This window comes from Coregonus clupeaformis, unplaced genomic scaffold, assembly GCF_020615455.1.
Source record: "Coregonus clupeaformis isolate EN_2021a unplaced genomic scaffold, ASM2061545v1 scaf1027, whole genome shotgun sequence".
Taxonomy (NCBI): domain Eukaryota; kingdom Metazoa; phylum Chordata; class Actinopteri; order Salmoniformes; family Salmonidae; genus Coregonus; species Coregonus clupeaformis.
Window position 1 is genome coordinate 179,232 of NW_025534481.1, and position 14,344 is coordinate 193,575.

The window sequence follows — 14,344 nt, forward strand, 5'->3', positions numbered from 1 at the left end:
CAGAACTAATATCTTGCGTAACTGCGTCAGATGTTCGATTATGTTCTGGGGGGAGATGTATGAGTAAATATACTAACAAGACTAGCGAAGTTTCCACCCCTCTAAATGGAAACTCTCAACCAAAGCATGGGCCAAATGTCCCTACCCTTCCGAAATTTGAAAGATCGCGAACACCTGTGAAATTGTGATTTGTCCAAAATATCTGCGCACGGAACAGAGTTCCTCGTTAGTCGTCGCATCTCACAGTCTGTTGACGGATGCTATGATACAATCCTATGTTACCTGCGTCTGTCCACATTAGTTTAATCCTCACATAACTTGGTTGGCATGATTCTCAATTCATTAACTTAAAGGTGCTATTTTTTGTCAACATCTGGAATATCTCATCTAAAGGTTACTTGAAGTTTTTACCTAACAACCAGAACCATCTGACTGCACTGACCATCTTTGAGGATCGTTTTTCGATTGGTCCCATCCAGTCTTTGTCGGCCAATCAGAAAGCTGGTTGTGTCGGCAAAGTATATGTGGCTGGTCTCTGCATGGAAGCCGATCGCCCGTGGGTTTACAAGATTGTCAATCTGTACCATGTGCTCAGCCTCCGACTTGCTATTCAGGTCCAGGCCTCGGATGACACCAGGTCTCCCTCGTCCGTAGAACAGGAATACCTCATTCACAGGCTCTGCAGAGGGAGGTTATAATGCATTATGAAGAGGGTGCTCATAGGAAGTGTTATGAAGATGACATAAATAAACCATCAACTACTAATCTTCTTTACCCTGAACACTGCCAGTGTGTAATTAAATTGACATGATTAGCTTTTCTTCCATCCAACACAGGAAATTAAACCATTTGACAAAAACGTATCCTATCTAAGGCGAGGAGAATAAGCTAATTCCAATTACCTAAATTAAAGCAAGAATTAGTTATGCTGATTAGACCTTGTCAAATCAATCAATCAATCCCATTCTCCAAAACGAGTCTGTGCCAAAGCAATGCTTGAGACAAAGTTAACGGGAAGCATTGAAGCTAACCAAAACAAGACGAATTTGGCTTTTTACAAGTCATTAGTAACATGCAGAGAATGAGATGTTGTTTGGGTTGACTAGATGTGATGTTCAGTAGACCTGACAGAGGAACGCACTAGAACAAAGTTGCAGGCATTTGGTTTGTGGGGCGCTGTCACTAATTTTAGAAGTTACTTTGCCCCTGACTGACACTATGACTGTCAAGACATGACATAATATGTCCTAATATGAACTTACTCTTGCAGGATTTGCTGTCACTTCTCAGTACAAAGCCTGTTCGACAGCGACAGGATCTGGATTTGTAACTTCCACTGAGCAGACACATGTGCGAGCATCCTCCTTTTCTTCCAGACGGATCGGGATCACACGCATGAGTCCTGACTGCAGAGAGAGATAGGACATGAGGGTGGATACCACACACGACACACACACACACGCACACACACATACGCACAAACACAGTCTTGCGCATCTAACCTTGTGGGGACATACAATTCAGTCCCATCCAAAATCCTATTTTCCCTAACCCGTACCTTTACCCTAACCTTAACCCAAAAACCTAACCTTAACCCTAACCCTATCTCCTAACCCTAACCCTAATTCTAACCCTAACACTAACCTTAATCCTAAACCCCCTAGAAATAGCATTTTACCTTGTGGGGACCAACAAAATGTCCCCAGTTGGTCAAATTTTTCTTGGTTTACTATTCTTGTGGGGGAATTCTGGTCCCCACAAGTATAGTTAAACATGTCCACACACACACACACACACACACACACACACACACACACACACACACACACACACACAGCTATCTTCTAAACATGCAAGAAACACTATATTTGCTTTTTACCTGTTGGTTGGGTGAGTTTTTGGTAAACACGTATTCCCACAGAATTCTCAACCGTGGTTACAATTTGAACATCTGTGACGTTAAATCGATTTATCTGTAAAATGTCCGCTTTTGTTCCTTTAGAGGGCTCGGTGCGAGTTGCAAACAAATAATCTTCAAAGAGTGATAATCCGTGGAGGTGCTCCAACTGGAAGACAAAGAGAGCAGTAGTGACAAGAGGAAGGAGGAGCACAGTTCTATAGAGCAACGATAGGCTATTTTTATGTTTCATTCATCTCATCTTAATCCCCAGGTAAACACATTTGCCCCCCAGCTAGCACATAACGTTTCTTAGTGCTTGGTGAGAGGGTGGTTGTCCTATGGTTAATTTACATACAATATTCCAACCACAGGAGGTTGGTGGCACCTTAATTGGGGAAGACGGGCTCGTGGTAATGGCTAGAGCAGAATGAGTGGAATGGTATCAAATACTGTTCCATGTGTTTGATGCTATTCCATTTACTCCATTCCAGCCATTATTATGAGCCGTCCTCCCCTCAGCAGCCTCCACTGATTCCAACAACATTCTTGAAATGGTGCAGGATACCCAGCTAGCACATAACGTTCTGAGAACCATATGTTTCTTAGGTGGGAATTTCTGTACATCAGCATACATTTCCTCATAGTTCTATTTAAAGTAATGTTCTCAAATTGTTCAGAGAATGTGAACAAACAATGTTTTTCTGTGGGAATTTCAATACTTCAGCATAACGTTTTCTACAGGTTTCCTCATGGTTCTATTTAAAGTAATGTTCTCAGAACATTAAGAAAACTTTCCATAAAAACCACAAGAAAACATTAGTAACGTTCAAAGAACGTTCTGAGAATGTTATTTAACATATACATTCCGTTCTCAGCGTCAACAAAACTCTCTATCCTCTATCTTGTTAAGTGTGTTCAGGTGTGTAATTGGCCACACCTGATCTTAATGAGTGCTTGTTTCCTTTGAAATGAGGTCTGTTTGAATAGACTAAAATGAACAGCTTCGTATGAGTTAAAAAAACATGGCATGCTAGCTCCATCCTGCTCGCACAGTGGAATAATTCCATGGATAGAGAACAGAATATCATAGGTTTGAATGTCACTGATGCCGTGCCACAATAAAAAAATAAATGTTTTTGTATGATTAATGCCTAAGCAAATACATTTCCATGTGTCCTATCTGTGCTTGGAGTTCAAAACAGTTAACCCAAACTAAGCTAGCAGTGTTATTAAAAGTATTTTTGAAACATGTTCTCAGAACGTTATTTAATAACCTTCAAATAACCTATAATTTACGTTCTCAAAACGTTAATAAAACCTCCCAGGAAAACTTTTTAGGGAACCATAGTAAAATGTTCTCAGAACCTTTCTGCAACCTAAAAATTTACGTTCCCAGAAGAGGCAACATTTTCACTTATGGCTTCGTTCCCAGAACCAATTGGAAACCAAAAATGTCTGTTCCCACAACTTCCAAGGAACCAAATGTGCTAGCTGGGCCTGCTCTTCCGCTCCATTCTAATCCACTGGAAAATGCTGTGGCTAGGGGATACAGCAGCAGTATCAGGGAATGTACAGTACCATTGGATGCGTCTTTCTCAACCCTATTCCCTCTGTAGTGCACCCCTTTTGACCAGAATAGGATGCCATTTGGGATGTAACCATTGTCTCTACGTAAGCGTTCTAGCACACACAGCTAGATGGCTTCTTCACTTCAAACCCCTGGCAGGTATCCAGGGTCAGCACTACATAGTGAACAATCCCAAGAGGGAGGGTGAGAGAAAGTCCACACTCAGCAGAGTATCCACTCCACTCCTTAACAAAAGCGTAGTTCATTTGGACTATCTTATTGAACCCTCACAAAGTACCACTAAAGTGAGACCAACTGGCATGCCCTTTGATAAAATAGTATATGGTTTCTCTGAAACAAAGAATTATTGAACATTGGAAATGGGAAGATCATAGGAGAACAACTGTCACACGCTGTACTTACAGAGCTTTCATGGATAACAGTGTGCCGGTTGCTCCCATTGTAATCCACCACATCGATATAGTCCAGGCCAGCATCTGCCCAGTAGACCAGCTTTCTAACCAGGTCTAGAGTAACAGCTGTGGGCTTCTCTATTCTGTTCTCCACTATCCTGGTTCTGTTGGTGCCGTCCATATTGCACTGTTCCAACTTGGCCGTACCCCCCAAATCCGTAAAGAACATTTTCCTGAAAAGCAAGTTGAATCCCAGTGTATAAAACAGTTTTTACAGAATCAAACCACAATTGAGAATCAATGTACAGTAGGCCTACATTTTTGACTACAGATGGAAATTAGCTTTGTTGCTAGCTCCGATACTTTAACATTGTTGAACCTGAAACATTGAGTAATGTGCACTGTCCCACCACCATACAAAAAAAAAAAATATAAACAGTGGGAAAAGGTGTTGTGGAGAAATCAACTGTGGAATCACAATAGAAACGGTCCCTCCTTGTGATTCTTATTTCACACGCCAGTCACCTACAGAATTTGTCACATGCAATGTTGTGCTGCAAATTAGTAGTTTTCGTTCAACCATATTTGAAAGCTCATTCGAACAGTTAAGTAGTGTTTTGTAATTAAAGAAATCAATACCACCAATCAGAAAGCTATTCTAGATGCAGTCAACCAAATGCACCATGCCAATGACTTATTTCAGCATCAAGGCTCTTTTCAACATTGAGCTTCAGAACAGAAGAATGTCTGCATGCAGAGTTTACCTTCACCCTTCACTTGTTTTTGATAAGATCCAGTATGATTAATCTATTAAAAATGTATCAACCCTAAAATTACTAATTTGAAACATTTGATTGGTCTATGCAAAACAAATGTATCAGATCAAATCAGACTGAGACAATACCTCTATTCGCTTTTCATTAATTTCTACAATCCAACTCCATTTTAGCACAGCACTATAACACTTAACTACTGTAAGTGAAACCCATTTAAAATACATTAAATCCTTAGATAGTACTCGTCTAAATTCCCTTTGTCAGATGTCATCTGACAGATATCATGGGAGTAGAAGGGAGTCATTTTCTCCCGAAGGAGAACTAATGTCTTGCAGATGATATCGCATCAATAATTCAACACATTGCTCCTGGAATATTACCCATCTCACTTTGATGTTGTGAAAGCAGCTTTGTTGCGTGTGAGTGCAGTGAGTGGCTCAGGAGGATAACACATTCTCCTAACAGCAACTGACTGCTAAGGTGTAGGAGCCACTTAAATCCAAGTCAGGAATATCACGGGTTTGGAAGTCTACGCCTTAAAATAGACTGTCTCAAACAGCATCATATTCCCTATAAAGTGCACAATTTTTTACTAAGGCCCATAGGGCTCTAGTCAAAAGTAGTGCACTATATACTGTAGAGAATAGAGTGCCAGTTGGGATGCACACAAAGTGTCTTTATCAGCTGGAGGTGGCACTCAGTTTTGACAACTGGTACAGCGCTGCATCACATACGAATACAGGTCTGCTAAAATTGAGTTGTCAAATGTTGTGAGCAGAGTCAGTTTGATTTAAAGTAAAAAATAAAAAATAAAGACATTCTGTAGAATATGAAAGTAAATATAGTGGTGTCTGTTGCTGCTTTTAGAAAATGAAAATATATCATATGGTTCCACTACAATGACCTTAAATCAAACAAAAAGAGTGTTGGTACCAGTACAGCAGCTGATGGCAAGCTGAGGCATATTTAAAGACTGGAAAACCTTGCACAAAAGACATTTCTCAATTTCTCAACTTACCCCATCAATGAATCCAGAGCAATTCCGCCAGGGTTTTGAAGATCGAGATCGACTATTGTGACACATGTGTCGTCTTGTTCATTGCAGACATATATTCTTTCACTTCCTCTATCCACAAAGTAAATGTTTCTTGTGAGCCAGTCTATGGCAAAATGTTCCACATCTACAACCAAAATAAAAAAAAGCACATAATAACAAAGACATTGTGACAAGAGCAAACATTTTTGTTGGGGCAGCAACATCCAGACCCTTATGAGAAATATTTCTACATAATTTAGAATGAAACTTACTCTCTAGATTCTCTCCTATCCTTACTCTTCGCATCTGTGAAAACTCTTTTAACTTTGTCATGGTGGCACACCAAAGCTGACCGTTGGAGTTTGTAGAGGAGATCCAACATAATGATTCCTCCTTGTAATAGAAATCCAATGTGTGAATCGTCTGATTAGTATCCAATGGCTTTAGGTTGGGTAGAGAAGACCCATTGAGGTGTGTCACTGTGATATGTTCTGTACTTGCAATCAGCAACACAGGTGGTCTGTCCCCAGGATCTGAGAAAGAGAGAGACTGAAATTAGTAACAATACATAAATTATTAAAGGATACTTATAATAAGTACTTGCTTGCTGCTAATGACCCATCAGGTAAAAATTTATTTGTTTCCAAAAATCTCTGATTAATTCTCTATAACAAGTTGTTATAGACAAGCTTCTACAGATGTCTATGTAGCTTCAGCCATTACTGTGCAAGCGGCATGTTAAAATGCTAGCATTCCACTATTCAGCTAGTTTGGGACGTTGAATTTACTGCTGCTTTCACAATTACTGCTAATGTCCAGTCACTGTTTAGGTTCCATTGTTTATGGACTATTTCAAAAGGGAAAGACAACTACTGTAAATCTCTTACTAAGGGATAGCCCACTACTGTAGATCCAGCAGGTCTTTTTTTCTCAACACTTTTTTGTTGTTGTTTTATTCTTACTTTTTGTTTAAAATAAATGCACTGTTGGTTAGGGGCTGTAAGTAAGCATTTCACTGTAATGTCTGCACCTGTTGTATTCGGCGCATGTGACCAATAAAATTTGATTTGATTTGATTTGATTTGATTTGAAAGCAAACAAAGGATTGTCACCGGGTGTTTTACAACTGTTATTGACCTGGGGAGACATACAGTATGGGAAATGTAAGGAGGTGTGTGTGTGTGTGTGTGTGTGTGTGTGTGTGTGTGTGTGTGTGTGTGTGTGTGTGTGTGGGTTGTGTGTGTGTGAGTGAGTGTGCATGCACTGGACTTCTATTCACCCATGAAGAGTGTGATTTACCACTCTAAGGAAAGTTTAGCTCCACGGTACTTGAGTAATGGAAGTAATGCAAGTCATAAATCAGGGTTCCCTCTCTTGTTAAATCCTTTCCTTCAAAGATTATGTCTTAAAGGGATGCTTTAGGATTTTGTCAATGAAGCCCTTTATCTTCTTCCCCAGAGTCAGATTAACTCGTGGATACCATTTTTATGTCTCTGTGTGCAGTTTGAAGTAAGTTACTAACTAATGTTAACACAATTGCAAACTAGTGTTAGCGCAATGACTGGAAGTCTATTGTAACTGCTAGCATGCTATCAGATGCCACAGACGTCCATACGTTCATACTGAATTCTTGAGACATAAAAATGGTATCCATGAGTTCATCTGACTCTGGGGAAGTAGATCACGGTTTCATTGTCAAAATCCTGAAGTATCCCTTTAACAACCTCTTGTATTTTCTGCAACAATTGTAAAGTTACCTGGTTGAATCATCACATTATGTTGGCCCTAAAGGGCAAAGTACCACAGAACAGCAAAGACATGTAGACATTAAATAGCTCAGGCCATGTTACAGGTCGGCTATACTTAAAACTTAAATTCATATTCATATATAGTTCCCGCTCAGCCCAGTCAAAACTGTTCGCTGCTCTGGCACCCCAATGGTGGAACAAGCTCCCTCACGACGCCAGGACAGCGGAGTCACTCACCACCTTCCGGAGACATTTGAAACCCCACCTCTTTAAGGAATACCTGGGATAGGATAAAGTAATCCTTCTACCCCCTTACCCCCCCCCCCAAAAAAATAAAATAAATAAAATCAAAAATAAAAACATTGTAAAGTGGTTATCCCACTGGCTATAAGGTGAATGCACCTATTTGTAAGTCGCTCTGGATAAGATCGTCTGCTAAATGACGTAAATGTAAAATGTAATATTGATTAGATGGAAACCCTTCATAGATGGAAACCCTTGGTACAACACATTCTAGAGATGAAATCTCTGCATCAAAGACATGCTGCATATTAAAGCCATGATACATCATTTATCTTACCGGTCTTGGCTTTGCAGGACCTTCTGTTGGGTTGTAGGATGTATCCATCTGTGCAGCTACATCTATATGATCCATAAGTGTTCATACAGGTCTGGCTACATGTATCATATACTGTGCAGTCGTCGTGATCTACAGTGAGGGGTGCAAGAAGTTGTTCCAAACTAAGTGCAGTTCAAACATGACCTAAATACATAAACCTAGTTTAATGTGGCCCCAAAAAACACCTTAAAAAGTGCCACCTTCACACATACAGTGTACAATATATGTGCGTCCATGTAGCAGCTATTCCAGAATGATCCAAATATTACTTACTGTGTTGTCGAACTTAATAGAGCTACCATTCTTTTTTGTCATCAGTTTGTCAATATCTGCCACCCTTCCCTTTGATTTAGATGAATACCCTTGTTGGCTGTCAGTCCTTACCTCTGCAGGCTCGACCATCCTGCTCCACCTCGAAGCCGTCTGCACAGAAGCAGAACGTCACGTTTCTCATAATGACGCAGCCATACTGACAAAACAACTCTTGGCACTTTGGCTGGAGTTCTGGAAGGTAAAGTAAAAAACCCATGAACGTACATTACATGTTGTAAAAAAAGATACCCTTTTTGTGGTGAATAGGTGGTTGACATTGCCACAGAAATGGTAATAACAGGTGTTATGTCATGTTAATGGGAGCATACATCACTAATGTCTCCTTTTCTTTCTTACTGCAGAAGCGGAAGAGGTGTGAAAGATTTGAACGCCAAATGAGGTCATAGAACACCATTTTAAATAAATTACTCCCATCTCTTTGTTAGCTGTTTGTCATTTGGTGTGCATGATTTACTTCACAGCGATTTCAGAAAGTTAATTGCTGTTTAAAAGCTGCTTATGTTGATACATTTCTCCGAATTAGACGCCAACTCAAGGTTGCTGTCAACAGGAGAAGCAGTTAAGTAGAAATGTAAGGTCCATTGTATGAAATTCATCACTACCTCCAACAGCAATAACTGCTCATAATCACATGCATCAGTCAGAGAGCTGTCCAAGGCTGCGTCTCGAAAGGCACCCTATACCCAATTCCCTATATACTGGTTGACTACTTTTGACCAGAGCCCTGGTCAAAAGTAGTACACTATATAGGGAATAGGGTGTCATTTGGGACACACAAAGGCTTTCTGCTGTTCTGTCAGCGTCTCTCTACACCTACCTTGTATTTATTGATTCACAAATTGGATTAAGAATTTCAGTGATTTATATGTGATTTTATGCTTGCACAACATGCGCAACACTGCCACAAATTGCAATGACTTCCAATACCCAAAATATAATTCAAAAGTGTTTATTTCCTTATAAACGTGTCAGTGGGTAACCTTGGGAGTGTGAAGCAGAGTTCTATCTATTTATGTAGAGCAGGCTAGAACAGCTAGAGCCAACACACACAGCATTTATAAATCAATTACAGTCAGTGAACTTCACTTTAAGTTACATGCATTCACTTTGATACAAGTCTAGCTTTTAAACACACTCCTTTCTGTACTGAAAAACTTCCAGCCAGCTCCATCCCATCTCCCACTGATTACAAACAGCCTCATCATTCTCCCATAATGCCTCACCAGGACACCACCACTAGGAGTCGACCAGAACTCATAACAACTTTTCCTTATGCGAAAAGTAATATGGCTGTTCTGGTGGTGTTTGAGTAATATGCCTGTCCCCCAATTCCCATTGTCTGTACTCCCCACAGAGATGGTGATGGTCCCCCACATGGGTGGACATGGATGTGGCTCAGGGCTCCACTGCTGTGAGGAATTGTAGGGCTTGTGGAGACTGGGGGAGCTTTTGCTCAGAGTGTTGTTGTAAAGGTACAGTAGATCATAGTGACCCCCTCCTGGTGGTGAGATGGATCACCTCAGCGGGCCAGTGTCCCAGACCTCAGCCCCACAGCAGCCCCATCAACCCCAGGCAGACCCGACAGCTCTATATCTTGTTTACTGATTCCCATAGCAAACACCTGTGTCTGGTCCTGTGTCTGGTCTCTGGTTAGTGGGGCACGACGGTGGTGGAATCACCTTGAGGATTCACTGTGTGAGTTATGTGGCTGTAAATTTACCACAGCGCCATGGCAGCGGAGCGCAGGGGAGGCTCACATACTGTCAGGTGTCTTGTTTAATGGCCTGTTTTACAGCCAAACTACATTATCAGGAATCAGAGAGGCAAAAATAATGCCTAGTGTTACTTGGCTTTTTAACTATATTTTCACTTAAGCTTAATTTCTCAACTTCTTCCAGAACATAATCTGTAAATCTAAACTTGTCCAGATTTTTTGTATATGTTGGTTAGAGCGCCAACACACCCAACTATCATTCCCAGTGCATTGTAATTGTAACCGGTGTGAAATGGCTAGCTAGTTAGCGAGTGCGTGCTAGTAATAATAATAATAAGCCCATTTAGCAGCGGTTTTAACCAAAGCGACTTACAGTCATGTGTGCAGATAAATTTTCTACGTATTGGTGATCCCGGGGATCGAACCCACTACCCTGGCATTACAAGTGCCATGCTCTACCAATTGAGCTACAGAGGACCACAATCGGTGATTTCACTCGTTCCGAGACCTGGAAGTAGTTGTTTCCCTTGCTCTGCAAGGGCTCTGCGGCTATTGTGGAGCGTTGGGTAACGATGCGTTGAGGGTGACTGTTTTCGTGTGTGCAGAGTGGGATCCCTGGTTCAAGCCCGGGTAGGGGCGAGTGAGGGACGAAGCATAACACTGTTATAAGTGTCTCATGTTTCCTTGGAAAAGTGCATTGCATCTCTTCCACTTTGCTCTCTCATTGAGAGTGCATGGCTGTACCTCTTGAATAAACCCTCTTAACTCACTCACTGATCTCTTATGATTAGTTGCTAATGTCCCATCTAAGCTATTGTTATCCTCAGACCATAAATAAGCTACTCATGCCAACAGAAACGACCCAAGATGAGGAGCTGAGTGGAGCTAATGCACTTTTGTATCCAATCACAGATAAATCACAGTGTTTGTACAGTATGCTTCTCTTTAGAGACTACGTAGGCCCATAGACTTAAGGAGCAACTTAAACACAATGCATCTCCATCCCTTTACAGAAGTCACAATTAGGCCTATTGGACCATTATTCACATCATAGCAGATAATTGGTCAATCTGGATGTATTCGCTATAATGTCTTCTGCTCTAACGATACAGCATAAAGCATCTTGTCATCTTTCTTCTATTTGTCATGCATTAACAAGATAGATGTAGTTATTTTCCTTCGTCTCACTTCTCTACACGACAGGATCCATTAAGTGCGTCTGTCTCGTAGCCTCACTGACTCTTTAAAATTGGTAGTTTATTCTGTCTTTTTATAAAATGGCAGTTTATTCTCGTCTTTTGTACATTCCTATTCTTAACTCCTATTCTGTGAATGCAGTATTTATTCAACTGCTTTGTATTCATCAGGGGAGAAACCGGGTGAGAAAACATGGGAAAAGTGAGCAGAGCAGGGAATACCGTAGTTGATTATTTCCACTGGGAGACCGAAAGAGTTCATAGCGAGGCTTTTATATAAATCCCTTTTCTGCAACACCTGCAATATTCTTTTGTTGTGTTTTAAGTGTTTCACAGAACAAGTAAAACATAGTGGCAGCATTCCAAGGTTGGGTTGTCAAACGTTGTATACTTTGTAGGCTTTGTACAATAGCCATAACTGTTTATGAAACATTTATCATAGTTTCCTGCAATTATTGCATCATTTCTGCTTAACAAAGTCAGTGTGAGATCTCGCTAAAGACATTTCCTTGAAAGAAGTAGACCTAGTCCTAGCTAAAAAAATAGTCCTCAGTATCATGAATATGGTAATGTGATTGCAGAGTTATAGCACATGATGAATCATTCAAACGATCAAAGACGCCTTCGTTCAGGTTTGAAGAACAGTCTTTTACACTAAGGTTGATTGAGGACTCTTTAGCCTTGTTCAAATCAGTTTTGTTTTTCAAATCAGTTTTGGAATACTGACTGTGCAAACAGCAAGTTACCAGTGACCAAATCGGATTTGTGTGTGTTCAGACAGCAAACAACTGCTGACTTGACCCTTATGCTAGTTGTCATAGTTACTAGGTGTGTGCACAGTGGTGTAGGCTGATTGGACAGAGCTTGATGCTTCCTAACTCAGAAGTTATGTAGCGCTAAGGTGACAACAATGACTGCCATGGATCAAAGGTTACTCTAAATGTTCAACATCATAGTGTAAGAAAATGACTTTTAAAGCCTGAAAGGATAAAATGATCCAACAAAGTCCTTTTTGGTTAGCCACAGCAGTCAACCAGCTAGGCTAGGTAGCTGTTAGCTTTCTAGCAAGATCACAAATAGTGTTAGTAACCACAAATGCTAGTTAGCTACCACATGTTCTTGTCAAACTGTCAAACAAGAGTAGCTAGAAGCAACAAGATATGCCAAATAACAGTCTAAAAACCACTTGGAGGGCAAATAAATCAGATTTGACCATTCAGACAACAAGTCGATGGCTAGGAATCAGATTTGCCTTGAAATATCCAATTCCCAGCAAGTGGACTGTTCAGAGTGCAGGGAAAAGAACAGATTTCAATTGATGCAAAAAAATTGGTTTTGAATCACTTAAACTGACAGCATGAACAAGGCTTTATTGAATGACGGAATTCAATTCGATGCGAAATGTTTCTGAAATAAATAGAAATAAACAGACAGATAAATGTTGACATTGATTCATAATGGAGACTTATTGTGAACATACATGAACTAGCGTAAAAATAAAGAATCAAGAAATGATGTGGCAGAAAATAAAAGTTGTTCTTTGTCCCTCTTTGGAGCCACCGTAGCAAAAAGAATACACCAGAAACACTTCTCAAAATTGGGAGTCCCATAGGCGCGGACAATTGGCCCAGTGTCGTGCCAGAGCCTTGTGGGTAGTCATCAAATACTTCTCTTCTTAACTGACTTGCCTCAAAATAAATTAAATAAAAACATCTAAAATAAACACAGAATTAATCTAAAATACACACTGTATTCAGACCCTTGACTTTTCCACATTTTGTTAAGTTAGCCTTATTCTAAAATGGATTTTTAAAAAATCCCCCTCATCAATCTAGCCACACAATACACACAATGACAAAGCAAAAACAGGTTTTTCGATTTTTTGCTAACTTAAATATCAAGATTTACATAAAGAATTCAGACCCTATTCAGTGTGACTTTGTTGAAGCCCGTTGGTAGCGATTATAGCATCGAGTCTTCTTTTGTAGACGCTTTCAAGCTTGGCACACCTGTATTTGGGAGTTTCTCCCATTCATCTCGGCAGATGCTCTTGGCTCTGTCAGGTTGGAGGGGAGCGTCGCTGCACAGCTATTTTCAGGTCTCCAGAGGATATTAGATCGGGTTCAAGTCCGGGCTTTGGCTGGGCACTAAGGATTTATTCAGAAACTTGTCCCGAAGCCACCCCTGCGTTGTCTTGGCTGTGTGCTTAGTGGTAAGCGCCAACTAATTTTAGGAAGGCTAGCATGATTTGTTACAAAAGTTGCGAAATGACATATTAGATGTCGTTGCACATTGACGTTCATTACGTATTAAACGTAAAGTCGTCATAGAGAATACACAATAAATGCGATTACTCAAAATTGACTGGCATCATCTCGGCGAAAAATAAAAGATTTGACGTTTGTTAGTTTTGATTTGTTTGTTTATTTTCACATATTTTTATTTGTAAAAAGTAATATACACACAAAAACTTTTAGCATATGATCGAATATATATATTTTTTAAACACAACACATTGAATTATTGAACAATTACACATTAGACATTGTGGAACAATTACATGGTTATTTTATTTTCTTATTAACTAGTAAACCTACACATTCTGAACAATTATAGTTTTAAGCAGTGTATTGGTAGTTGTTAACATGCTACCTAACTGATCAACAATTATAGGTACAAGCTAATAACAAAGGTATATATGCTATCTTATTGAACTAAGCAACATAACTCAAATCATGATATGTGCTCTAGGCATATCTCTCCAACTCTCCATGTTGTTGTGCTGCTTGGCTGGCCTGCTGCTGCCAGGCAAGTATGTGACAGAGAAAATAGGTTTTGTGTCATTTAGAAGGAGAATGTGTGCATTTTTAGCGTTTGAGTCACTTTTCAAAAGTTTACTAAAAGTTCCAAATACATTTGTTAAAGTATCTACATTTGTTGCTAGGTGCTGTTTGAAAAAAAAGTTGCCAGGGTAGTCTGAAAAAGTTACTAGAAATCTAGCAACAAAATTGCTAAGTTGGCATCACTGGTGCTTAGGGTAGT

General features: G+C 40.0%; 1 protein-coding gene across 1 annotated transcript in view; it reads right to left on the reverse strand.

Moving 5' to 3' along the window:
* The window catches only part of LOC121556378 (low-density lipoprotein receptor-related protein 1B), a gene marked incomplete at its 5' end in the record, with an annotated part of 116,726 nt that extends 108,163 nt beyond the window's left edge, over positions 1-8,563 (reverse strand). The window contains 8 exon segments of the mRNA XM_045217360.1: positions 443-679; positions 1,263-1,406; positions 1,880-2,066; positions 3,891-4,113; positions 5,675-5,837; positions 5,965-6,225; positions 8,021-8,149; positions 8,444-8,563. Of these exon segments, the coding sequence (XP_045073295.1) occupies positions 443-679; positions 1,263-1,406; positions 1,880-2,066; positions 3,891-4,113; positions 5,675-5,837; positions 5,965-6,225; positions 8,021-8,149; positions 8,444-8,563 (1,464 nt within the window).
* Between the last annotated feature and the right edge of the window lie 5,781 nt (positions 8,564-14,344).